The sequence below is a fragment of the Humulus lupulus genome, chromosome 9 (genome assembly GCF_963169125.1).
Source record: "Humulus lupulus chromosome 9, drHumLupu1.1, whole genome shotgun sequence".
In the NCBI taxonomy this organism is placed as follows: domain Eukaryota; kingdom Viridiplantae; phylum Streptophyta; class Magnoliopsida; order Rosales; family Cannabaceae; genus Humulus; species Humulus lupulus.
In genome coordinates, this window is record NC_084801.1 from 182,314,052 (window position 1) to 182,341,591 (window position 27,540).

The window sequence follows — 27,540 nt, forward strand, 5'->3', positions numbered from 1 at the left end:
TTCCCAAGCCCAACAAGTAGAAGAAGAGTCAGGACTGCCTCTTGCACAGGCACCTCTCCCAACTCAAGGACGCCGAGCACCTGCTCGAAGCAGTAATCAACCTGCTAGGACAGAAGATAACACTGGGTGGAGGGAGACAATTGTATCAAGAGAAGATCACACCAGATGGAGTGCCCCAATGTTTACAAAAGAAGATATTGAGGCATCTGCTAAAACCCATTCCTCATCATCTGGTGGACCAATGGGAGAAATATATGTTGGGAAGACTTTTGAGGACAAGAATGATTTAAAAACCAAAGCTGCTCTATTTGCAATGAAGAATAACTTTGAGTATATGGTGAAAAAGTCTGGTACTGACGTGTGGTATATCACATGCAAAGATCCTGACTGTTGTTGGAGATTGAGAGGGAAAAAACAACCAATGTCCCCCATGTTTGAGATCACGGTATACAAGAGCGTACACACATGCTCACTAGAAGTGCGACAAAAAGGTCATCGTCAAGCTGCACCGTGGGTCGTTGGACACCTCATAAAGAACAAATACGCAGTTGATGGGACCAGTTACATGGCAAACAACATAAAGGAGGATATGAAGAAAAATTTTGGTATTGATATGAGTTATGAAAAGGCATGGAGATGTAGAGAGAAGGCACTTACGTATGTTAGGGGGACATATGAGGATTCGTATTGCAAGTTGCCATCCTACTTGCACATGTTGCAGCAAAAGAATCCAGGTACAATTACTGATTTTGTCACTGAAGATGGTCGTTTCCTATATTGCTTCTTTGCCCTTGGAGTTTGTAGGAGAGGATTCAGATTTTGTCGTCCTGTGATATGTGTGGATGGCACGTTCTTGAAGAATAAGTACGGTGGCCACATGCTATGTGCCGTTGCTTTGGATGCGAATAGTCATTTATATCCAATTGCCTTCGGGTTGGTGGATAGTGAGAACCACAACTCGTGGAAATATTTCATGACGAAGTTGAAGGAAGCCATTGGGGACGTTGATGACTTGGCTTTCGTGTCAGATAGGCATGCGAGTATTATTCATGCTCTAGAGGTTGTCTTTCCTGATGCCTACCACGGCGCATGCTACCATCACATCAGTATGAATGTGAAAGCCAAGTTCAAGACTGATCACTGTCACAGTGAGATGTGGGCAGCAGCCTATGCATGGAAGAAGACGGAATTTCTAAAGCATTATGAAAATATTAAGCGAATGGATCCTCCTATAGCTACCTATTTGGAGGGAATTGGTTTCGATAAGTGGTCTCGTCCTTTCTTTCCTGGAAAACGATACAATATAATGACTAGCAACTACGCTGAAAGCTTCAACAACAAGACCAAGGATGCAAGAACCTTTCCAGTTACAATTTTTTTAGAATTCATTCGGTTCACACTACAGTCTTGGTTTTCTGAACGACGTAGTGTGACAGAGAAGACTACCACCAAATTATCCACCCTGATGGAGGCACCAAATTATCCACCCTGATGGAGGCAGATGTATCGAACAATGCTGACAAAGGAAGGTTCATGAATGTCTATGCCCTTGGTCAATTCGAGTTTCATGTAACTGGTGCAGACAGCGATGCTGAGGTGAATTTGATGACGAAATCATGCTCATGTGGGGTATTCCAGCTCATAGGCACACCTTGTCCCCATGCAGCTGCAGCAGCTATAGAGCGTGGAGTGAACCTTTACTCTTTGTGTTCACCGTTTTACACCATTGAGTCATGGAGGAATTCGTACAAAGAAACCATTTACCCAACTGGGAACGAGGATGACTGGATACTTCCAGATGACATTAAGAATATGGTAGTTGGTGTACCCATAGAGAAACAACAAGTTGGTCGCCCAAAAAAACCAAAGCTAGGAAGACCAAGGACAAATCGTTGGCCATCTGGCGGGGAAAAACCAGTTACAATGCGTAAGTGTAGTAGATGTGGTGGTCGTGGCCACAACAAATCCTCATGCAAAGCTCGGCTTTGAGTTTATTTTTTGTTGTATTTTATTTAAATTTGAAGTTGAAGGTTATTTTTCGTTTTCTTTTTTTATTGTCGTTAATGAATTTTGGTTGTTAATTGTCGTTAATAAAAAGATACTCGACTCAAAAAAATTTCTTAAAAATCTACATTTTAAGCAAATAAATATAACATGAGAATGTTCAATGTCTAACATTCTGATACCATAAGTCAACTGTCAATTTGTTTCTGAACAACTCCATGTTGTCATCGCAAATCGTGTCAAGTGGTAGCCTACCCAATAAGTGTTCGATGTGCTTGATGGTGTACACACCACAATCTCCACTGTAACCAAAACATAAATTGCATTAGTAACAAAATCAACATGGAATTTAATTTAAAAAACTTGAATAAAAACTAGACTTTTGTTTACCTGACTTTGGTTTGGGGTACTGAATCAACTGGCATGCGGTGCACATTGAACTCTTTGCATCTTTTAGCTCCAGGTGGAATCGTCAACCGAGGGTCGTCCTTGAAAAGTTGTGACTGTAATAACAACGATGGGAACAAAGTAGACCATGACTTCATAAAAGATTGCAGTTGTTTATCACTTATCACGGTCACGTCCGAATCATAAACATTCAGAGTCCAAGTAGAAATGGAGGCTTCAACTGCAAACCAATGCGCTTGAAGGTAGTTCTGGCACCAATATACAGTGTCTACTCCCTTCCACGATGCCAGAAATTGATTGTCAATTCCCGTAATCATTGATATCACATCTGAATCCCACAAAAACCTTTTCTTATCCGCTTCCTTGGCATTCTGATATGCATCATAACGGGCCGGTACCACTTGTGAGAACATAATATTCATCACAACACCATCTTGCCGATACGCCCCGGGATAGAACTGTCGACGCCTACGTAGCATATGCATGGCCGCATCAATATGCTGCAAAAATGATTGGAAAGTAATTAATCAGCCTATCGAAACCCCTATTGAACCCACTGCTTATACCAGATAACAAATATTAATAAATTTAATAAAATTACTTACCCCATCATCGATCCAAAACTGTGGTGTCTTCATCGTCAGAAACCAACTCGGACCATACACACCAGATTGGACATCCCTCTTCGTCTTGTTCGGAATATCTCCAAGCAACCACTTGCCGACCGTTCTGTACTGTGTAGCAAGTGGCTTCTTTAGAGGGTCGAGGACTAATGGCACGTCATCAATCGCATCCAAACGAGCTTTCTTTCTGGTTGGGTCGGTGTAGTCTTCAAATTTCTTAGGTTTGCGTCTTTTCCTCTTGGCCAATTGAAACTCTACACCAGCAACATCCCCAGGTTCTATAATAGCAATACCTGGGGTCTCAGGATTTGCTGTGAGTACTATCGGGGGAGGAGTGCCTATGTCATGTGAGACAAAATCATCTGGGAGGTCAAGTGAGTCGGAATCAGAATCAGAATCATTTGGAAGATCTTGTACGAATGTCAAGATCTTATTGACAGCATCCATGATGACCACCTGGTTCTCTAGGATGGTATCCTGACGACTCTCGACTCGCTCCAACCTCTCCAACACCTCCCGTAAATCAGGTTGATCAGGACTGGGGTGTACCGATGGGGCTAGGGCCGAGGGTGTGGGGTCGATGGGGACTGGGGTATCCTCATCATCAGGGCCATCAACAAAAATATTTGTTGCCTTCGCAACCTCAGCAGCTATCTCCGCCACCTTCTCAAAATCAGTGGGAGTTTCTACCTCTTCTTCTTGGCCCAACCCGGGATACAAGGGAGCATCACCCTCCGTCAGAGCGCTATAATAATCTATCTCCGAAGGCCGGGGCTTCAACATGGACAACACAATCAACTGCATCAAATACAAAGCATTAAGTCAGTTTGAAACCACCAAAGAATACTCTATTTTGACATAATATAGCAGAACTTACACTCGTCTTCTTGAACATCGGTGCAAGGTCGGCCTTCGAAATAGGACGCTCCTTATTGCTCGACCAACTAAGCATCCTCGGAAACTGGTTTCCATGGTTAATACCATACTCACGTGCAAACTGCTGGATGGCTTCATATGCCCAATACTGCAATGCAGGGACATAACCATACAAACTGTATTTTGCTTCTTTCTGTTTCCCCTTAACTTCCTTTTTCTTCTCATAGTTCCTTTTCTGATGATGCATGTCTTTCTTACATAAATCCATAAGCTTGTTAAAAGACACCTTCCCCCATGGGTAAGTAAAGAAGTACTCAGTGTCCTCCACCATCTTCAGCGAATCTATCCAAACATTTAACTTGCCCTCTCGTGCAAGTAAAACCCCCTCAACAAAGAAACATAGGCCCAACTTGTAGGCATCTTCAACTACAGTGCAGTTTTTTAAAGCAGCCTCCAAATGCATTAACTTCACTGTTTCTTCATCATTAAAGTACTCCTTGATTAAGCGGTCAGTAGTCAAGTGTTTCTTCAAATCAGTCTCAGATGGCCCGGAACTGAAGTTCAACCCCGTAACCAAAGCAAACTCGCCTCTACCAAATCTGCAGGGTCTAGATCCCAAATGTAAATGCAACTCATCCTCTTTGAAGCACTGGATCTTGCGCAACATTAATTGATGCATGAGAGATGCAGAGAAGTCCAATTTCTCAGCCATGAAAAATTGTTTGAATGGGGATTCCTTCACCCTTTCTATCAACCCGAGCTCCTCAAACTTGTCCTTGATTGTTTTAAAGTAACCATTGCCCCTATATGTGACTCGTCCAGGAAAGTGATCTGTCAAGGGTAAAAGATACTTCGGCATCTGCAAAAAATAAAGATAACAATAATACAGTTAAATAAAGTCGCATGAAAAATCCATAAATAAACATACATGCAACCATCGAACCCATCTCGAACACCCATCGAACCCCAACCCGAGTACCCATCGAACCCCCTATCGAACCCCTAGAGCATGCATCGAACCACCATCGAACCCAACATAAGACCCAATCCATCGAGCATGCATTGAACCCCCATCGAGCATGCATCTAATTTCTTAGTTTTAAACCCGGAACCCATAATGGGCCTACCCCATCGAACCCCTAAGGCCTATCCTATCGAACCAACATCGACAAGCATCGAACCCAACAAATACCAAACCCATCGAGCATGCATCGAACCACATCGAGCATGAATCGAACCCAAAAAATACACAACCCATCGAGCATGCATCGATCCTAAACTTGGAACCCTTAACGGCTTAACCTATCGAACCCCCATTGAGCATGCATCGAACCCCCCCATCGAGCATCGAACCTAAACTTGGAACCCTTAACGGCTTAACCTATCGAACCCCCATCGAGCATGCATCGAACCCCCCCATCGAGCATGCATCGAACCCCCATCGAGCATCGAACCTAAACTTGGAACCCTTAACGTCTTAACCTATCGAACCCCCATCGAGCATGCATCGAACCCCCATCGAGCATGCATCGAACCTCCCATCGAGCAACCTTACAGACCCACAAAAATCCCAGGCTTCACTAAAACATACCCACACTATTCCATACCCAAAACAAACCAGATTAATCCATACACACAAACAATCCCACACTAATCCATACACAAACAATTCCACACTAATCCATACACATACACACAAACACAAACAATAAGCTTACCTTTGTTTTGGGTATGGAGAAACTTGAACCGTGGGTTTTGGATGACAGACGGCGAGAGGCAAGACGGAGGCGCGGGGTTTCGACGGGGGCTGTGACGGGGGCTCGACGGGGGGCAGCGCGGCTTCGACGGGGGGCAGCGCGGCTTCGACGGGGGGCAACGCGACTTCGACGGGGGCCGCGACGGGGACTCGAACCGAGAGTTTGAGAGAGAAAGCTTGAGAGAGAGAGAAAGCTTGAGAAACCGATGGGGAGATTTGGGTAGTTCAATGGTCGGGGGGTTGGGAGTTTGTGACCGAGAGTTTGAGAGAGAGAGGGAGAATCAAAACTGGGATTGGGGGGAATTGTGACAGGGGTATTTTGGGTACTAGCAAAAATTTTGGCATTATTTTGTAATGTTAAAAATGCCTAGCATTATTTTGTATTACACTACACTATTAAGCATAAAAAGTCAAATTTCCCTTCCTATTTAAATAGGAAACAGGGTGAGAACAGGGATAATTTTTAATTCTCGAATATAAAATAAGATGGAGATGGGAACAACATTCCTCGCTCCGACGGAAATCCCGTTTAAATTTTTATATGTTTTTGTAATATTTTATATCATTCTTTGTATTATTGTAGTATAGTAGTAATTTTTTAATGTTTTAAATTTTATTTATGATAATGTTTAATATTTTAAATAATAAATATTGTGAAATTTAGGATTTTTATTTTAAAATTTATTTTTAAAATAAATAGATTCTCCACCCCGCCTCCCTATAAGCAGGGATGAACCGAGGAAAGGAATTAAAAATATAAATGGGGACGGGGGAACATTCCTCGCCAATTCCCCTCTCCGTGTGCATCACTACGCATAACATTATTAAATTAATAAGAAAATGGTTTATACTTTTTGTAACAGGTGTTTTGTTCAATTACTTGTTTGGACTCTGTATTTTGACAAATAACATTTTGGACCTTGTGTTTTGTAAAATAGTTAAAATAGAACCCTAAATTAGATTTTGGTCAAAGTTTTCTAAACTAAAATTATAAATAATTCACCAAACTAACAATTTAAAACAAAAACAAAATCATTTTGTCTAACAACTGTGTTGTTATATTCAATTTTTTCTTCATCAAAATTAAGTTTAAGAGTCTATTTGAACTATTTTACAAAATACAAAATTTAAATTTTTTTTTTTTGTCAAAACACATATTTCAAACAAATAATACGAAAAAGCACAAAATAAAAAAGATATAATCCCATAAGAAAAAGACAAGTATGGAATTATGTGTGTATATATACTGTACAGGGGTCTTTCGATCTCTTAAAATATATTTAAACAAGAATCTTTTATCTTTCTTTTTCTTCTCTAGAAGTTGTTGGATTCTAGTAGTATAGCAGTACTTGCTCGGAAAGTGCCCCTATATACTGTTCTTACTATTACTACACCTGTAATTTTCCCTAGAACATCGTTTAAATTATTAAAAAACCTAGCTATATAGGAATTATAAATGGTGTGTGTGTGTGTGTTTGGTGAATAAGTTGTCAAACACCATCTATAATTAAATATTCCATCAATATCGATTGTTCATTCGACTATTTTGTCCTTTCGTGCTTTTAATTATGTTTGGTTTATTATTATATGTATCTAACTGTGAATAAAGTCTAATAATAGACCAACTTATTTTTATTATTAAATTTTACTTTTTTATCTTGTTCATTCAATTATCACCGATTTATTAATTACCATATCATGTTGTATTTATTTCTTTATTTTTTTTTTATAGAATTGCCTCTATATCACTCTTTTGTTGTGACTAGGAAATTTAAGTGGTGGTTATATATAATTTTTTTAGCAATAATTATATATAAACTTAATTTAACTATATATGCAGAGAATATAAAAGAGTGTTTTTATTATATTCCTCTATTTGATTTAGCCCATTAATATGATGAAATATTTTTGTTTAATTCTTTAATATACCTTAGAAATGATTTGTACGTTAATGAAATATCAAAATTATTTATAAAATATCAAATCAGTTCTCTCTAATCTTTAAGTTTAAGTCCATAAAGGGTAGATCAATTTTACTAATATAAACACTACTCATATATAAATATAAATATACAGGTCAATTCTTATATGTGTTTCACTTTAAGCCCTATCGATGGGGCTTTTAGTATTATCGACTTGTGAATAGTTTTCGGCGCGTGGAAAACAACATGTTTGAACTTAGTTTTCAGTACTATAAACTATTCGAAATTTTCTGAAAATTTGCAAATACTTTAAATAAATACAATATACGCAATCATAAAAAAAAATCATGCTAAAAACTGTTCACGAGTCGAGAACACTGAAAAGTCTCACCGATAAAGCTTAAAATGAAGCAACTCCCGTAATTTTCCTAAATTTATATATATATATATATATGTTTAAACTATATTGGTCACATTATAGGCAACAAGTAAATATATGCTTGCAATAATTAAACGTCAAATAAAGAACTCCATTTCTTCGAGCAATTTCCAAAAATATATATGCTTCAAAAATAACATTCCATTATCACCCCAATAATAATGCATTCAAACTCTATTCTAAAACCTAATCACATATTAATTTAAAGGCTCCCATTCCATGATGAAATGATTTAATAATAATAATAATAATAATAATAACATAATCTCAAATGAAAAAGGAAAAAAAGAAAATAAAGTTTAATTGTGTGTATATATAATATACCAAATATATATATATTTATATCAGACCAAATTGGAAGAATCAGGCATCCCTTGATGCCTATCATCGTCTCTACCGGAAGACCTAGTTACCACTCTGCTATTACTATTACTATTACTATTACTACTACTGTTACTGTTACCGTCCGATGACGAGGAGCGTTTCGCGACGGCGATGGAGGCTCGACAAACGGGACAATTGGAGTTAGCGTCCAGCCATGGATTTATACAACCACTGTGAAACGCATGCTTGCACTCACTCAACGCCTTCACATCTTCTCCATCACAGAACCCCATCAAACACACCGGGCACTCCTCTCCCATCTCCTTCAAGTCTCTCTCTTTCTTGTACTTCACCACGTCCGATGGCTTCGGCCCCTCCGTGACATCGCTTGCGGCGGCGCTGCTCGGTCTGCCGCTGGAGATCTGGCGCCGGGGCCGGAAGGGGTCCTGAGGGCATTTGATGGCGAAGAAGATGGTGTAGATCAAGGCTGGGATGGAGATGACGGCCAGCAGGCCTAGGATGAATTCGAGGGCTGAGAGATCGACGGAGCGCGGTGGCGCCGGGAAGGGAGGTGGCGGTCGGAAAATGATGGTGGTGGTGACGGTGGCTGGAGGGTATGCGGTGGTGGTGCCCATGAGAGAAGAAGAGGAAGAGGGTGGAGGCAGCTGAGATAATAGAGTGGTTTGGTTTGGTTTGGCATTGTGGATGTGGTTGTGGTTGAGAATCACCCTATTCTTTTTCCTCTTCTTTCTTTTGTCTTTATTTTATTTTTAATCAATTAAAATCAAGGGAAATCAATAATTGGCTTCACTTGACTATTAATTTATTTTTAAAGATATATGCGAAGTTAGGTACATACCTTGATTATTCTTTTTTTTTAAGATGAAATTACATTTTATATGTGATTTTTAATAGATTTTGTAAAAATGTGGTTTTTTATTTAAAAAGTTAATTTATGGCTTTTCTAGGAATTTTTATTTTTATGGATTTATTTTATCATATTTTTATATAAAAGTTAGTTTATGTCGTAACTTTACTCATAATCAAGTTTTATTAATTTGGAAGTATATGTTTGTAATTTGATTATCTTTTTAAGTTTATTTGATTTTTTTATATAACTATTTTTATATTAAATTTTTCTTTAGTTGTTTTGCAATTTTTTTTTAATATCAATTGTGTTTATCACTTTATTTATTTATTATAAACATTTTTTTCTTTTTTTTTTTAGATTGTACATTTTTTTTCAAAGTCTAAGTAAGGTAACTAGTTACTTGATTCATTTTTCACAGTTATGTAAAAAAAATTGATAGACCTAGGTTATAACATGTATCAGAAAAGGTAATCAGTTACCCTGAGAGAAGTAATCTTCTGCCATAAAAAGGGTAGTCAGTTATCATACGAGGGGTGACGAGTTAGTTATATTAAATATGAAAAGAACCATTAAATTTGAAGAGAAAAAAATACATGATCTTATCTTATAACCCAAAAATATACACACATATCAGAACGTGGAGGTAATCGGTTACCATAAAGAACCCAGAAATATACACTCATACTAGAACGTGAAGGTAACCAGTTACCATAAAGAACCCAAAAATATACACATATCAAAACGTCAAGGTAACCAGTTACTTATTGTAGATCTGAAGATAGAAAAAAAATCCCAAAAATATACACACATACTAGAACGTGAAGGTAACCGGTTACCATAAAGAACCCAAAAATAAAAACAAATATCAGAACGTAAAGGTAACCGGTTACCATAAAGAACCCAAAAATAAAAACAAATATCAGAACGTGAAGGTAACTAGTTACCTATTGCAGACCTGAAGATAGGGAAAAAAATAGATCCAAAGAAAACAAACAAGTTTTGATCTTTAACTCGAGAAGAAGAAAGTATATATGTAATAATATGAGCAATTATTTATCTAAACTTAGAAAAAAAATTACAAGTTAGTTTTAGATCTAAAAAAAAAAGTTTTGATCTAAAAAAAAATTTGTTCTGAAAATTTGAAAAAAAGAGTAAGAATAGTTGGTCGGAGATGGAGGTCGCTAGAGATGGCAAACAAATATTGTAGCAGAACATGGCTGGAATTGTTCTTGATCGGAACTTGAAGATCTCGTTGGAGTTTTGAAGTTGTTGCCGGAGGTGGAAGGTGTTGTTGAAGTTTGGGTGTCTTGGCTGTAGACACGATTTTGTGTGGAAATACTTTTGGTGGACTCAAGTTTCAACAGATGAGTTTTTGCTATGTTAATTACTATAGCACTCCTCTTTTTGCTGATTTGTTTTTGTTTAATTTTGAATTCCTATATGTGATTAGTTTTCCCGTAAACTCAGTTTTTGTTTATTAATTTTTTCTATATAAATTAGAAATTTTTTAATTCTCATGTTTTTGCACAGTATTAATGGCTAAAAAGTTATTTTTATGAAAAAAATCCATTTTTTAATAATTACCCATTAAAAAGAGATCACTATAAAGAAATAATAGTTTAATACTTGGGTGTTATGAGGAAATAAGGCTTTGCCTTTTTTTTCCTTTTTTTATTTAATATAAAAAAATAATAGTATTGATTGAGGATATTTTAAAAATTAATTTTTTAAATGTTTCTTATGATTTGTTTAAAATTAATTTTTTTAAATAAAAATGTTACAATACCATAAAAAAAACTTAAAAGTTTGTTATTAGTTTTTTAAAAGGAAACCCATATTAATTTTCTTCCATTTCTTTACTCTTACCATTTTAAAAAGAGAAATTATAAAAAAAAAAAAAAAAGTTTACTTGGGAGGTAAGAGGAAATGAGGCATTGACTTCTTTTTGTAATATAATATTTGTGTTGTTATAATATAAATTTATATTGTTATATGCATACTACTAGCAGTTGCTCTTCTACTTGATTCTAAACATTGAAGGTTTAAACTATTTATTTATTTATTGTTTGTTTGTTTGTTTGTTTACTATACATGGAGGACTCAATCCAAGTTCAACTTCTCTCTTATTTAAAGGAGATGAGGAAGGATAGAGAGGGTAGAGGAGTGAAGAGGAAAGAAGTACTACTTTATGTTGTTTGGTAAGATAGGAATTAAAGAATATAATATTCTATCATTTTATTTGGTATTAGAAAGAAAATTGAAAGAATGGAGAGATATTTGATTATAAATTACTATCATACCCTTAATATATATTAAATATATTTTTTAATTTTATTACTTAATTATAAATTATATATATATGAAAAAATAGACAATATTTATATATATCTTATAAAATTTTAAAAGACAACGTAATTTTAGAATAAAATAAAATACTTTATAATTTATAAATAAAATTAATCATTAAATATATTTACTTTAAATATTAAAAATATTAGCTTAAATTTTAAATTTATCCCAAGTAAAAGGTTACTTAAAAAAAGTAAAAAAGAAACTTTGAATAAACATTTTAAAAATGTATCATTTTCATAAATCATATCTTAGTTATTGATATACTACTAGGCAAGCACATTTATAATAATAAAAAAAATTTATATTTTTTTGGACCCTGTGTTTTTTCTTATTATTTGTTTGGACCCTGTATTTTGACAAATTATATTTTGAACCTTATGTTTTGTAAAATAGTTAAAATAGAACCCTAAACTCAATTTTGATGAAGAAAAAATTGAATATAACAATACAGTTTTTAAGTAGAATGATTTTATTTTTATTCTGAATTGTTAGTTTGGTAAATTATTTGTGATTTTAGTTGAAAAAACATTGACCAAAATCAGGTTTAGGCTTCTATTTTAACCATTTTACAAAGCATAGGGTCCAAAAAGAAATTTGTCAAAACACAGGGTCCAAACAAATAATGAGAAAAAACACAGGATTGAAAAAAATATAAATCCTAAAAAAAATATTATAAAGAAGAGAATATGTTTCATCCATAGTCAAAATATTATATGAATAAAAGAGAATATATATATGTGGCTTTAAAGTGTAAAATAATAGCAGGCAACAAAAACAGAAACATATATTGTAATAATATAATAAAATATGATATATATATATATATAGTACACTTTTTTTTTCTCTCTATTCTCTTCCGTCCATGGATGGAGGGATTAAAAATGGTGGGCCAGGAAGGAAATACAATCCCTCCATCCCTTTTTCCTCCCTTCTTTCTGTCTAGCCAAACAAAGGAAAGCTCCCCTCCTCCCTCCACTTCTTTCCCTCCATGCCTCTCCATCCTCCCATATTTCCACCCAGCCAAACATACTGCTAGTGTGTAAAATTCAAAAGCAAAAGTTAGTTTATTATATTACAATCATTTGTAGAAGGCAATGCAACAAGGCCTATATGAAATGGGCCAATTTTAGTAGTGATTCATTGAAATAAAAGTGGTCCTCCTCCAATATTGGTAGGGTTTTACATTTGACAACTTCTTTACTTTCTATTTAGATGTATTGTGGTGTTTGGAATATGGCCATGGTTGGGCCACCAAGGTTCTAAGAATGTCTTGGACTCATTCTAATGATTTTTCATGTTTCTCCCATTGGTAGAGAATTGTGTGGTAGATCTCTCTTCTTGTACTTTTTGTGTGTGTGATTTTGCAGATTGGTGATTTAGCATGTATAATGAATTTGATCTATATCCCTTGAATTAAAATTACACAATTTTTTTATAATGAATTTGGTACAGTAAACGAAACAAAAAGATAGAAATTTATTTTTTATTCATTTGAAAAAATAAGCATAATATTTAGAGCTAAAAGGAAAACTTTCACAACCTTTGGTTAAACTTAGAACAAAGGTGAATAGCACTATTGGGTGTTGTTTAGATTTTTTTTAGAAGCATTTAGGTCGTCAAACCTTATATTTTTAGCTCACTTTAGTCCCAGAGATTATATTCCTTCCAAAATATGTTAAAAACCCATGACCTATGCATGCAGATACGGGTATCAATTGGAAAAAAAATATACTAATGATGTTGGTAAAGTAATTTTAGGAACACTTTATTCATATAAATAATTTTTTTTCACATTTGCTTTTTTTTTTTTTGGAATTATTCATATTTAGCACATAGCAAATTAGGAAACGAGTTTTATGAGTGTTACACTCATTTTTTGGTAGTATAAGATACGTCACCAATCCAGACAGGATGAGTGCTTCACGACATGTGTTACCCACCAGGCCACTTGGAAGGTCTGACCCCCGAGAGGCTCCTCGAACTTGTGTAGCTTTCGAGAAGCCCCTCATGACATGTGTTTCCCGAGAAAGTCCTGAGTCATCTACTCAGATTTGAAAGACAAGAATCTGCATTTTACGAAAGTAGATCCCACGACCAAGCCAAAAGTACAGCACGCATGCCAACCTACGTCTAACGCGATTGTAACGTCCTAAACTCCAGGGATTGTTACAGTGTGCAATTTGAACAGTGCTAAACTCGCTAACCGAGTCATTTGGCCATAATCGTGTAACTAAGTATGATTAGCGGTTTAGAGTTAAAATTTTTGCTTAAGATATAACGTTTCACTAAAACGTTTACTGTATACACTGGGATCCCAAAAATATAATTTAAAGGTTCATTACAAGAAATTATTTACAACCAGCCGATCTAAGAGGCAAAACAGGGTTTAACCCTAGTTCCTCTTTCAACTCTCGGCCGTGGCGGTCGAGCAGCCGCATATGTACACATCCTCACCTAAGCTCTCCAACTCAAGGATGGTCCAGCTTTCTTTTGCCTTTACCTGCACCATATAGCACCTGTGAGCTGAAACCCAACAAGAAAACTCAATATGCTCATGAACAGTAATAACATGTCATCAAATCATATCTAGCATGCCTAACAAATATAGCTCTAATCAAGCATGCAATTAAGTTCAAATAATGTTGGGGAATCTAGGATATGAAATCTTGCCCTCCTGATTGGATGACTATCAAGTTAATCCTAATCAGATAATGAGTGACTGACAAGCAAGTCACCACAAGGCTCAACACCCATAGCCATGCAAATGATGATCATTATAATCATACAGAGCTTATAGCCCTGAGCAGATGAGTGAATATCACTTTGAGGTTCTGTTAAACCATAATGAGTGATTGACGAGCAAGTCACTATGGGGCTCGGCACCCATAGCCATGTGACGGAGCAGTCACCTGGGCTTTCTGGCAATGACTCTAATCAGATGAGTGACTGACGAACAAGTCACTACGGGGCTCGGCACCCACAGCCATGTGACGAAACAACCACCTGGGCTCAGCACCCATAGCCATGTGACTAAACAGTCACTAGGACTCTCTATCCCTGGCTCCAATCAAAAGAGTGACTGCTGGGTAAGTCACTTTGGGCTCAACACCCATAGCCATGTGACTAAACAGTCACTGAGGCTCTCTGGCCCTAACTCTAAGTGACTAGCCTTAGGCTAGACAAGCACTTTTAGTTTTCATCGAACTTGAGGTCGGTCCGACATTAATGCTCATTTGAGCCATTCAATGCAGATATCGATTAGATTTAATCTTTGTCAGCTTGCGTTTAACACACTAAGACTGTTCTTGACTTTTTAGTCAATACCATGTGACCAATGCTCAGTACTACTGCCGAACTTGACAAGTAGGTCACAACTTCACAGTTAATACTGACACCCTAGCCAATTCTGACTAGTTAGTCAGTGCCACGCACAAGTAAGCAATGTTACCAGGCATATATCATATGTCAAATATCCAAATGTAGGGCATTCAGCATGCTTACTTAACAATTGCTAGCATACTTAGGATCATGCACAAACACAAATTCTCAAGCTCTGATCAATCTCATATTTCATGCACAAACACATCACATGCATCACATACTGGGTGCAGTTTTCTTACCTTTGGTCCAAGCACAGGTTACCAATAAACGAGCCACAAGCACGATCCTGATTCCAAGCCCCTAGTGATAACCTAGTCACAACCATAATATAAAACCTCATCAAAAGGAGTAAATAAATACTTTCAAACCCAACCCAAGCCTTCGGGACGTCGAATCCCACTCAACTAGGTAGTAGGATCGATCCCAGGCCCTTTGAGTTAAATTCCCACGACTAAAACACAATTCTAGGCAAAAATTCCCTTAAGTGCCGCGGCCCGCCCCTCAAACAAAGCCCTCCTCCTTCTTCTAAAAGCTTGGGCCGCTGCACCCTAGAACAGGGTCGTGGCCCAACCACGAACCAGCCATTTTTCCTCGTTTTTAACATTTTAAAACCTTCCAAAAGCCTACCCAAACATCTTCAAATCCCAAAATCAAAGTTTCCAAACATCCTAATCATCCAAAACCATTGAAACACAAGCTTCAATTCAATCAAAAACTCATCAAAACACGAAGTCCAATTCAAGCTTAAAAACTTTAAAAACTTATAACTTAAAACTTGAATTACCTCTGATTGAGTTGTTTCTCAACTAAATCCTCCGGTTAATAAGCTTCTAATCTTCCCTAGAATCGCTATGCTTCGATCCTCGCTTGAATCCGAGTCTTAGAGCTCAAGTTTCCTTCCAAAATGCAATCGGGAGACAAAAATGAAACTTTGAAGGAGAAAGAACGTTATTTTTATTTCTTAACAAGTTACTTCAAGCTTAAGTAGCATCAAACAAATCATAATGCTCGGTGTAATGCCCCGAATTCTCCGATGTGTTTAGCGGCGTGAATAGTAGGCCGGGAGGGCCATACTTGCTTAATTGTGTTAATAATTGATAAAATGCATGTATATGTTGATTATATTATGATACGATGTGAAATGCATGCATGTGAGTCCATATTCTTAATTACAGGGGTGTGATGGTAATTTGGCCCGTTGAGGGTAAATTGTTTATTTGGATGCATGTTGGTGATATGTTTTAAGGCCACATTATAATGTGGATTTGTTCGAGCTATTCGGCATGAGACGATCTTTAAGTGTTAAAGTAGCGGTTTTGTCATAACGGGAATAAGTTCGAGGCTCGAGGTGAGTCCCGGGATGTTTTAATGATTAGAACGTTTCCGGGAGTAAAAAGGGTAACGGGACATGAATTATTGGTGTTTGGGAATTTTGAGAATAGCGGGAATTGGGAAGCGTTAATTACGATTAACGGTATAGGTTCAGAAGTACCAACTTTGCCCTTGGGAAGGCTTTAGAAACTCTTAAAGACCTAGGGGTATTTTAGTCATTTGGGTTTGGATATATGTGAAGTTTGGATGGCTATAGAAACCGTACAGAACAGAGCAAAAACAGAGCAAGAATTACCCTTCCCGTACATCCATTTCTCTCTTTCTTCCTTTGAAGTTTTTGGTCCCAATTTGAAGATACAAGCTAGGAAATCAAAGCTTGGGAGTTGTAGACTCGGTTCATCCATTGAAAAGGACTTTAATCTCATTTGAGGTAAGAATTCATCCATGAAAAACAAGCCATACTCTGTTTTACTTTGTAGTTTTCAGCTTATAGTTTTGGTGTGGATAGTAGGAATCAATGGGAGTTTTGTGTAAGATTGATTGGGTTTGATGAGGGTATGATGTAGATGAGGTTTGGGGGTTGAATTGGGTGTTTGGTAAGGTTTTGGATTGGTTTGGAGGGTTTGGTTTCAAGAGAAATCGCAAAGAAGATGAACCAGGAAGTTTCTGGTCTGTTGTTGGCGCAGCAGCGCCACTTAGGGCGCAACAGCGCTATTCAGGGCTCAGAGATGGGCTCTCTGACTTAGAAATAGGGCTGCAGCGCCACTCACAGGGCTGCAGCGCCATCTGATGGGGCTGCATCGCTAGTCCATTTTTCAGCAAACACATTTTAGGGCTCGGAATGATCCTTAAGGCTCGGGGTTTGGTTCCTTTGCCCCGTTTGAGTATTTTAAGCATCCCGAGAGTGGGGGATTGATCCCAGGAGTGTGGTTTTAGATTGTAAACTATTTATTAATGGATTATAATTGGTTATGATTAGGTAACCGCTAAGGAATCTAAAGGTTGATCGTTCTCAGGGTTGTTTTTCTAATTCATTCTCGCTCGAACCAGAGGTAAGAAAAATGCACCCCAAGTGTGACATGCATGGATATTTATGAGGCATGTTGGTTGTGTTAATATGGACTTGGATTGAATAAAGAATGTTTGGCATATGTTGCTCACTTGCACATGGTACTGACTCATTAGTCAGATTTGGCAAAGGTGCTAGTATCAACTGTGAAGCTGTGACTTATTAGTCAGGTTCGGCAGTGGTATTGGGCACTGGTCACATTGCGCTGACTCATTAGTCAGGACGGCCTTAGCATGTAACGCAGGCCAACAAAGATTGGATCTAATCAACTATCAGCATTGAATGGCTCAAAGAGCATTAATGCCAGATCGACCCCGAGGGTTGATGAATGAAATAAGCGCTTGGAGGCTAGTGGCTTACCTAGCAGCCACTCTCCCACTTGAATTAGTGACATGCTAGTCAGTCACCCAGTATGGTTTATCAGAACCTCATGTGATGTTCACTCATTTGTTTGAAAGCTTTATGCTCAGTGTGATTATAATGATAATCATTTGATAATGTTTATGCAAAGTGTTATGTTTTCTTGCTGGGCTTTGGCTCATGGGTGCTATGTGGTGCAGGTAAAGGGAAAGAGAAGCTCACCTAGCCTTGAGTGGAGAGCTGATGTGGTGATGTGTACATATTTGGCCGCTTGACCACCATGGCCAAGGAGTTCTCAGAGGAACTAGAGGGTTTACCTTATTTTTGCCGCTTAGGTCGGCGGGGTTGTAAATTTTAAACAGTAGTGACCATTTTGTGTTGAGAACGACTTGTAAACGTTTTGTTTAGCTCTGCAGAGCAGTTCGTAATGAAAGCTTCCATTTCCTTTTTATCGATTTTAAAACTTAACCTGTTAATTACACTTAGAGCACGTTTTTGACCAAAGGACTCGGGTAACGAGTCAAATTTCCGGTCCACCGTTCACCGTAACTGTTCTGGGGCAGCCAGGGCGTTACAACTTGGTATCAGAGCAATGCCAAGGTTAAGGTTCCTGTAGACTGGCTGGGCATGTACACACATCACTGAAGTCAAGCTCGACTCATGGTTTGGTAACTCTTTATGTAGTTATGTGCATAACTGCCTAAATGTGGTGCAAATGCTTTATCTGTATGCATGAGTCACTGTGTTGGCCTTGTGCCCCTGAAATGTTATGCACTGTTATGTGATACATGCTGAGTGCTAAGTGCCATAAACATGTATCTGCTTGTGCATATTGAATGACTGTGGAATATGATAACTGTCTGCTTGTTCTTGGACCGTGAGGTGGCAAGAGGTTTAGTTATTACTACCTAACTGGCCGTATTGGTTATTGTTTCAGTAAGGTATCAGTGACAGAATGAACCCAGAATAGATAGACACTACAGCTGGCCAGAGTGGTCAAGGTCAGAATAATGACAACAGCCAGGGTCAAGAGAATGACCATTCCCAGATTCCACAGCCAGCACCTGCAAACTGGCAGCAGTTGTTTAATGATTTGCAGGCTATAGTGTTGAAGCAAGGGGAGGAGCTTCGTCTCCTGAGGCAGCAGCAAGTGCCTGCAGTGGTTAATGTGTCAGAGGCACCTTCTGTGTCAGTGCCAATTATTGGGCAACTATCTGGGGTTGAGAATAGATTGGAACCTCTTTATGAGCGGTTCAGGAAACAGCAACCTCCAGTTTCTGAAGGCAGCGCTGATCCTATTAAAGCTGAACAATGGATGAGCATGCTTAACACTATTCTTGACTTTATGAAGGTAGTGGGTAGTGAGAGGGTGGCCTGTGCTGCCTATATGTTTCGGGAAGATGCCCGGATATGGTGGGAAGTGGTTGGTCAGACCAAAGATGTTAATCTCCTGAGTTGGGAGGAATTTCAGACTTTGTTTAATGAGAAGTACTATAATGATGCTATAAGAGCAGCGAAGGCCGATGAGTTTATGAGGCTACTTCAGGGAAGCTTATCAGTTACTGAATATGCCTTAAGGTTTGACAGTTTGGCAAAGTTTGCCAAAGAGCTGGTGCCCACTGATGGGACCAGGAGAGAGAGATTCCTCCAGGGGCTACAGCCCAGGTTAGCCCGTGACGTTCGCATCACCACTGTGGCAGGAGTCACTACTTATGCACAGGCGGTGGAGAAGGCACTCACAGCTGAGAGTGCAGAGATTAAGATCTGGCGTGACAATACAGCCAGAAAGGATTTCAGGAGGACAGTTCCTCCATTTGTTGGTTCTGGTAGGGGTGTTGGCCCCAGTGGTCAGAAGAGGAAGGTTCCTGATACTAGGGGTGAGCACGGTGTGGTTTGGGCGGTTTGAACACTTTTTAATACACCACGCCACAAGTGCGGTTTAGTAACTAGAACACACCATGCGGTGTGATTTAGTTGCACCAAACCGACCAAACCAAACCAAACCATTTTTTGCGGTGTGGTTTGGGCAGTTTTCCACGGTTTGTGTTAAAAAATATGCCATAACAAAATTTAAATTTTTAAAAAAATACTAAATCCTTAGTTCATAACAAATCCTTAATAAGTTTTAAACAACATCACAAGTTATCAATTAAGTTAAGTGAAACACAAAAAAAATATACAAGTCTCCCATATTGGGTAACTATAAAAAATGATATATATGTAAAGTTTATTTTTTTTTAATATATTTGTAAGTATGCGGTGCGGTGCGGTGCAAACCAAAATTTCACACCGCCAAACCGCGCACCGCACCGCACCGCACCGCGCGGTTTAGCTAAAATACAAACCATACCGAACCATTACACTTTTGACACCGCGGTTTGCGGTGTAGTATGGTGCGGTGCGGTTGGTCACCGCGGTTTGTCGGTTTAGATGCTCACCTCTACCTGATACCTTCCCAGTTCCAGGTCCTGACAGGAGACCCCGTGGTATTACAATGGGTCGTCCTGGGGGTAGTGAAGCCTGGAAGACTCGTCCTGAATACCCTAGGTTCAAGAGGCGCCATTTGGGAGAGTGTAGGGCAAAGGCCTGCTACTTGTGTGGAGCGGTGGGTCATCTTAAGAAAGATTGCCCTCAGATAGGGAAAGAAGAACCCAGAAAGGTGGACAGCTCGGCCCCAGCTCGAGTGTTCACATTGACTCAAGCAGAAGCTGAGGCTTCCCCCTCAGTTGTTACAGGTCAGCTTCTTAGTGCAGGAACCCCTTATCATGTGTTAATTGATTCTGGTGCTACACATTCCTTTGTTGCTAGTAGCATTATTGATAGGTTGTGTAGACCTTGTGATTTCTATGCTGTGGGGTTTGGTACTTTGCTACCCACTGGAGAGATAGTGGTATCCAGAAGGTGGGTCAGATCCTTGCCAGTAACAGTAGAGGGCAGAGAGTTGTCAGTGGACTTGATAGAGTTAGTTATGACTAACTTTGATATGATACTGGGTATGGATTGGTTGGCAAAGTATGGGGCAACTATTTACTGCAGAAGGAAGATGGTCACCTTTGAGCCTGAGGGTGAGGATCCTTTTGTATTTGTTGGTGCTGTGCATGGACCTCGCGTTCCTATGATTTCTGTGTTGAGGGCCAGGGATCTTTTGCAGAGAGGATGCATTGGATTCTTAGCCAGTGTGGTTGACGCCACTCAGGTCATGCCAGTGAGACCAGAGGATACTAGACTTGTATGTGAGTTTCTGGATGTGTTTCCAGAAGATTTGCCAGGATTGCCACCACACAGAGAGATTGAGTTCGTTATAGAACTGACACCAGGGACGGAGCCAGTGTCTAGAGCACCATACAGAATGGCCCCAGGTGAATTGAAAGAATTGAAAGTGCAGTTGCAAGAGCTGCTAGATATGGGTTTCATTAGACCTAGTTTCTCACCCTGGGGTGCGCCAGTTCTGTTTGTGAAGAAGAAAGATGGTTCTCTGAGGATGTGTATAGATTACAGGGAACTGAACAAGTTGACAATTAAGAATCGATATCCTTTGCCAAGGATAGATGACCTGTTTGATCAGCTGCAAGGTATGAAGGTATTCTCTAAGATCGACCTTCGTTCTGGTTATCATCAGTTGAGGGTCAAGGAGGGAGATATACCAAAGACTGCCTTTCGTACCAGGTATGGGCATTATGAGTTTTTAGTTATGTCATTTGGATTGACTAATGCCCCTGCTGCTTTCATGGATATGATGAATAGAGTGTTCAAGGATTACTTAGACCAGTTTGTGATCGTCTTCATTGATGATATTATGGTGTACTCTCAGACGGAGTTAGAGCATGAGCAGCATCTGAGGTTGGTTCTACAGAGACTGAGAGAGCATAGGCTATTTGCAAAGTTCAAGAAGTGTGAGTTCTGGTTGTCTCAGGTATCCTTTCTTGGACACATTGTCAGTAAGGAGGGGATTAAGGTAGATCCAGGAAAGATCGAAGCGGTCAGAGATTGGCCAAGGCCAAAGAATGCTTCCGAGGTTAGAAGTTCCCTTGGATTGGCAGGTTATTACAGGCCGTTCGTGGAAGGGTTCTCGAAGATTGCTAGTGCTTTGACTGAGTTGACACGCAAGAGCCAGAAATTTGTGTAGTCAGATAAGTGTGAGAACAGCTTCCAGGAACTGAAGCAGAGATTGATTACAGCTCCGATTCTGAGTCTTCCGACAGATCAGGAGAAGTTTGTGATCTACTGTGATGCTTCTCATCAGGGTTTGGGCTGTGTTTTAATGCAATCAGAGAGAGTTATTGCCTATGTTTCTCGTCAGTTGAAGGAGTATGAGAAGAGGTATCCTACTCATGATCTGGAGTTGGCGGCTGTGGTTTTTGCTTTGAAAATATGGAGGCATTATCTCTATGGAGAGAAGTGTGAGATCTATACAGACCACAAGAGCCTGAAGTACTTCTTCACCCAGAAAGACTTGAACATGAGGCAAAGGCGTTGGCTGGAGTTGGTAAAAGATTATGATTGTGAGATTTTGTATCATCCCGGAAAAGCCAACGTAGTAGCTGATGCTTTAAGCCGGAAGAGTCCGGGGCAGATTCATGGTATGAGGCTGATAGCCAGAGAGTTAGCAGATGATATGACCAGAGCTGGTATAGAGTTACTGGTGGGCCAGTTGGCTAACATTACGCTACAGTCTACATTGTTAGAGAGGATCAAAGAAGGTCAGTTGAGTGATCCACAGCTGATCAAGATCAGGGAAGATGTTCTGGCTGGAGCATCCAGGGACTATACAGTGTCTGAGGTAGGCTTGCTGAGATACAAGGGGCGGATATGTGTTCCGTTAGACACTGCATTGAGGCGAGAGATTCTGGATGAATCTCATACTACACCTTACTCTTTGCATCCAGGCACCACGAAGATGTATCAAGATGTGAGATCATTGTATTGGTGGCCGGGGATGAAGAGAGATATAGTAGAGTATGTGGCTAAGTGCTTGACATGTCAACAGGTCAAGGCTGAGCATCAGAGGCCGGCAGGGTCACTGCAGCCTCTGGATATTCCGGAGTGGAAGTGGGAAGACATCACAATGGATTTTGTGGTGGGCTTGCCCAGGACTTCTGGTCAGCATGATTCCGTTTGGGTGATAGTGGATCGCTACAACAAGTCAGCTCACTTTCTGCCAGTGAGGACTACATATACAGTTGATCAGTATGCAGATCTCTATGTGAGAGAGATCGTGCGGCTCCATGGTGCACCTAGATCGATCGTGTCAGATCGGGACCCTACTTTTACTTCCAAGTTCTGGGGGAGTTTGCAGAAAGCCATGGGGACAAAGTTGAAGTTCAGTACAGCTTATCATCCTCAGACAGATGGGCAATCTGAGAGGACGATCCAGATTTTGGAGGACATGTTAAGAGCATGTGTACTGGATTTCGGTGGTTCTTGGAGTAAGTATCTGCCTTTGATGGAATTCTCCTACAACAACAGTTACCAATCTACCATTGGAGTAGCACCTTATGAGATGCTATATGGTAGAAAGTGCAGGTCTCCCATCCATTGGGATGAGACAGGAGAAAGTAGATACTTAGGTCCTGACGCAGTTCAGAGGACCAGTGAGGCTATTGAGAAGATTAGAGCTAGTGATAACTCTAGGATTTAGAGTTATTTTCACATCTCTAAACTTAATTTTCAAACCAAAACAAAAGAGTAATGAGTTGTGAGTAGTGTAATTGTGTCCATTTAGTGTATATTTGTATCAAGGGACTGTGTGTCTGTATTGTCATATTTTTCTTAGTGATTTATGTAGTTTCGTGTTTATGTTAATCAGGAAAGGAGGCTAAAGCAGGTGATTGGGAACTTTGGATTAAGAAGGGGAACAAATCTGGAAATAGCGTGTTGCTGCTTCAATGCTGTAGCAACCACAACGTAGCAATCGGCAGGGACCAGTGAAGAAACGTGACAAATTCCAGCTGGACTTAATGAAGAATAAGTGACGCCTAGGTGGCGAGGATGCTGTACAATGAGTCAGCTGGATGGTGTGGCAAAGGACAAGAGGGCACAATTGACTTTGACTTTCCTATTAGGGTAAAGGAAAGTACCCTAAAAAGAGGGTACCAGCCGAAATAGGGGGACACGGATCATTTTGGAGAATTCTGAATATTTTTCACTAAGCAAAGTACAGAGAAGGTTTGAGGGAGAAGATTTAAGAAGAGTATGACCAACAGAGAAGGAAGAAGGCTGATGCCATAAGGAGGATTTGAGCTCACAATTCATTCTTCCTACACCATTTCTTTCTCTTTGTATTAATTTCATCTAATTTCTGCAAACTCCATGGATTACTTCTGTATTATTTTCATGTTTAAGTTTGCAACTATGAACTAATTTCCTAAGGGTTTGGGTGATTATGAACCCTCAAGTATGAACTCAACATATAAATGCAATGGCTAAGTGATTATGTCTTTGTTCAATTGAATGTGCTTTACTGTTATTGAATGTTAATTATTGGCCATACTTAGCATTTATTAAGCTAGATCTAACTTGGAAAAGGGAAGTCTAGTTGATTTCATTCAATTGATGCAAGAGATTCATCTAGTTTTAGGTGATTCTGAGTAGTAGAATAGGAATGTTTTGCTACCTTGCATAACTTAAGAATTGATGCTTAAATGAATGTTTATAATCTGATTTCATGCAGGAATGTATAGAATGGGAGTATAGACATTAGATTGCACGTTTTGGGAAAAACTTGCCGGGTTTTACGAAATTTGTTAACACTGTCATAATTGCTAACCCATTGCTGAGCCATTGCTGTAACAACTGGAACGAACCCAGGGGAATTAATCACCCGAATCCATTTTTCTTATATCTGAAAACCACCCAGTATTTTGTCATTTTAATCTCTGATTTTTGGTTTAATTCCTTTGTTTGTCTACAATTATTTTCAGAGTTAATTACCCACTCTTTCCTTTGTTTTAGTTACTATTTTATAAGTTGTTTTTGGTTGATTTTACATTAATTTAGTTAAAAAGTCCCTGTGGATACGAACTTTGATACATTATCACTGTATTACTTGTTGTCGATTGTGTATACTTGCGCATATTTTAATCATTAGAAAATTTACAACAAGTTTTTGGCGCCGTTGCCGGGGACTTTAAAATTAAATTCTGTTTTATCAACTATTTGACAATTTATTTTCATTGTTTTTAACCTTGTTGGTTCGGGTTGTGCAATCTCAGGTACCTACAGTGCATGAACCAGCAAGAGGACAGTGAACTTGCTCCTATTGACCCCGAAATTGAACGTACTTTCAGAAAAAGGAGAAAGGCACAAAAGGCTAACAGCCGCTGCAACATGGCTGAAAATGTTGGAGAAGAAGAAGAGGGTGCGCAAAACATGACTAATCCTATTGTCTTGGCGGATGATAGAGCCAGGGAAATAAGAGAATATGCTGCCCCTATGTTCAACGAGCTCAATCCGGGCATTGTGAGGCCCGAAATTCAAGCACCTCAGTTTGAGCTCAAACCTGTCATGTTCCAAATGCTCCAAACAGTTGGTCAATTTAGTGGGTTGCCAACGGAAGATCCTCATCTCCATCTTCGCTCATTTTTGGAGGTGAGTGACTCTTTCAAGCTACAAGGAGTAAGTGAAGAGGCGCTAAGATTGAAGTTGTTCCCGTTCTCTTTAAGGGATTGAGCTAGATCATGGCTCAACACCCTTCCTCCCGATTCGGTGACAAATTGGAACGACTTGGCTGAAAAATTCTTAAGAAAGTACTTCCCTCCCACTAGAAATGCAAGGTTTTGAAGTGAGATTATGTCTTTTCAACAAATGGAAGATGAGTCTACTAGTGATGCTTGGGAAAGATTCAAGGAGCTATTGAGGAAGTGTCCTCACCATGGTATCCCACATTGCATACAAATGGAGACATTTTACAATGGTCTCAATGCAGCCTCTCAAATGGTATTGGATGCTTCAGCCAATGGAGCCATTCTTTCCAAGACTTATAACGAAGCATTTGAGATTTTGGAAAGGATTGCAAGTAATAACTATCAATGGTCAAACACTAGAGCTCCTACAAGTAGAAAGGTGGCGGGAGTTCTTGAAGTAGATGCATTAACGGCTCTAACAGCTCAAATGGCCTCAATGACCAACATCTTGAAGAATATGAGTTTGGGAGGAAGTATTCAGCCAGCTGCTGCCATTCAAAGTGCAGAAGTATCGTGTGTGTATTGTGGGGACGGGCATACTTTTGAGAATTGCCCTTCAAATCCAGCCTCGGTTTGCTATGTGGGTAATCAGAATTTCAACCGCAACAACAACCCATATTCTAGCACTTACAATCCAGCGTGGAAGAATCATCCTAATCTGTCATGGGGGGGTCAAGGAGCAAGTTCAAGCACAGCACCAGCACAAGGAAGACAAGCATATCCACCAGGTTTTTCACAGCAGCCAAGACCTTCACAACATGTTCAAAACTCCCAGCCGAACTCTTTGGAGAATCTAATGAGGGAGTATATGGCTAAGAACGATGCAGTAATACAAAGCCAAGCAGCTTCTCTTCGTGATCTTGAGATGCAGCTCGGACAGCTAGCCAATGAAATGAAAACTAGGCCACAAGGATCTTTGCCTAGTGATACAGAAAACCCAAGGAGAGATGGGAAAGAACACTGTAAAGCTATTCAGCTGCGGAATGGTAAAAATCTGGGAAATTCTGAGGAAATACAGGGTAGTGGAGAGCCCACTTCAATCCAAAGCGAAGGAGAAACAAGTAACAAAAATGCCCAGGAAATTGCTGAAACTGGCCCAGTTGCTACAGCAAAGGGTCAGCAAACTGCTCCAGTAAATTCTGGTCCTAAACCGCCCCTTCCATTTCCGCAGCGATTTCGCAAACAACAACAGGATGGTCAGTTCAGAAAGTTTTTGGATGTACTGAAACAGTTGCACATTAATATCCCATTGGTCGAAGCATTGGAGCAAATGCCGAATTATGTCAAGTTCTTAAAGGATATTTTGACAAAGAAAAGGCGATTGGGGGAGTTTGAGACTGTAGCTCTTACAGAAGGATGCAGCGCAATGTTGAAAAGTAAAATACCCCCTAAATTAAAAGATCCTGGCAGTTTTACAATTCCGTGCTCAATTGGGGGTAGAGATGTGGGAAGAGCATTATGCGACTTAGGCGCTAATATCAACCTTATGCCTATGTCAATTTTCAAGAAGCTGGGTATTGGTGAGGCACGACCCACTACTGTTACTTTACAACTTGCGGACAGATCTATGGCTCATCCCGAGGGCAAGATTGAAGATGTGTTAGTTCAAGTGGATAAATTTATATTTCCGGCGGATTTCATCATTTTAGACTATGAAGCGGATAGAGAGGTACCTATAATCTTGGGTAGGCCTTTTCTTGCTACAGGGCGTACTCTTATTGACGTGCAGAATGGTGAACTTACCATGAGGGTGAATGACCAACAAATCACCTTTAGTGTGTTTAAAGCTATGAAATTCCCGGATGAAGTGGAAGAATGCTCTAGAGTTGACATTGTTGATACTTTGGTAGCTGAAAAGTTCAATAAAAGGGTGGAAAAAGCTGTTATGGGAACCCAGATTTTTGGAGATGAGGAGGAGTATAGCAGTGAAGATGAGGAGATGATTACATGGGTAGATTCTTGCCAACCAACCAAGAAATATAGTAAGGTGTTTGAAGCTCTAAATTTGCCAGAAAAGCACTTTCAGGCCCCTAAACCATCTGTTGAAGAACCACCTCAGCTGGAGTTAAAGCCGCTGCCAAGCCATTTAAAGTATGTATACTTGGGCGAAAATGACACTTTACCTGTGATAATTTCAAGCT

The 27,540-nt window shown here is 39.3% G+C and overlaps 2 protein-coding genes and 1 non-coding gene across 4 annotated transcripts; all 3 read right to left on the minus strand.

Moving 5' to 3' along the window:
* Positions 1-2,107: 2,107 nt before the first annotated feature.
* Positions 2,108-6,076, minus strand: LOC133801457 (uncharacterized). 2 transcript variants are annotated; one of them, XM_062239671.1, is made up of 5 exons: positions 5,630-6,076; positions 3,913-4,770; positions 3,018-3,809; positions 2,395-2,912; positions 2,108-2,306 (listed from the first exon to the last, which is right to left on the minus strand). In XM_062239671.1, exons 2-5 carry the CDS (start codon positions 4,768-4,770, stop codon positions 2,165-2,167), a joined length of 2,310 nt encoding a protein of 769 aa, XP_062095655.1. In that variant the 5' UTR covers positions 5,630-6,076; the 3' UTR covers positions 2,108-2,164. The 2 variants fall into 2 exon arrangements, with proteins under 2 accessions (XP_062095655.1, XP_062095653.1); XM_062239669.1 differs by having other exon boundaries at positions 3,018-3,833.
* A 2,046-nt stretch (positions 6,077-8,122) lies between these two features.
* On the minus strand, positions 8,123-9,173 carry LOC133801458 (RING-H2 finger protein ATL33-like). The gene has a single exon (XM_062239672.1). It carries the CDS (start codon positions 8,985-8,987, stop codon positions 8,373-8,375), a length of 615 nt encoding a protein of 204 aa, XP_062095656.1. The 5' UTR covers positions 8,988-9,173; the 3' UTR covers positions 8,123-8,372.
* Positions 9,174-25,487: 16,314 nt separating this feature from the next.
* Positions 25,488-25,594, minus strand: LOC133802907 (small nucleolar RNA R71). The gene has a single exon (XR_009877652.1). It is a non-coding gene; the product is annotated as a small nucleolar RNA R71 (small nucleolar RNA).
* Between the last annotated feature and the right edge of the window lie 1,946 nt (positions 25,595-27,540).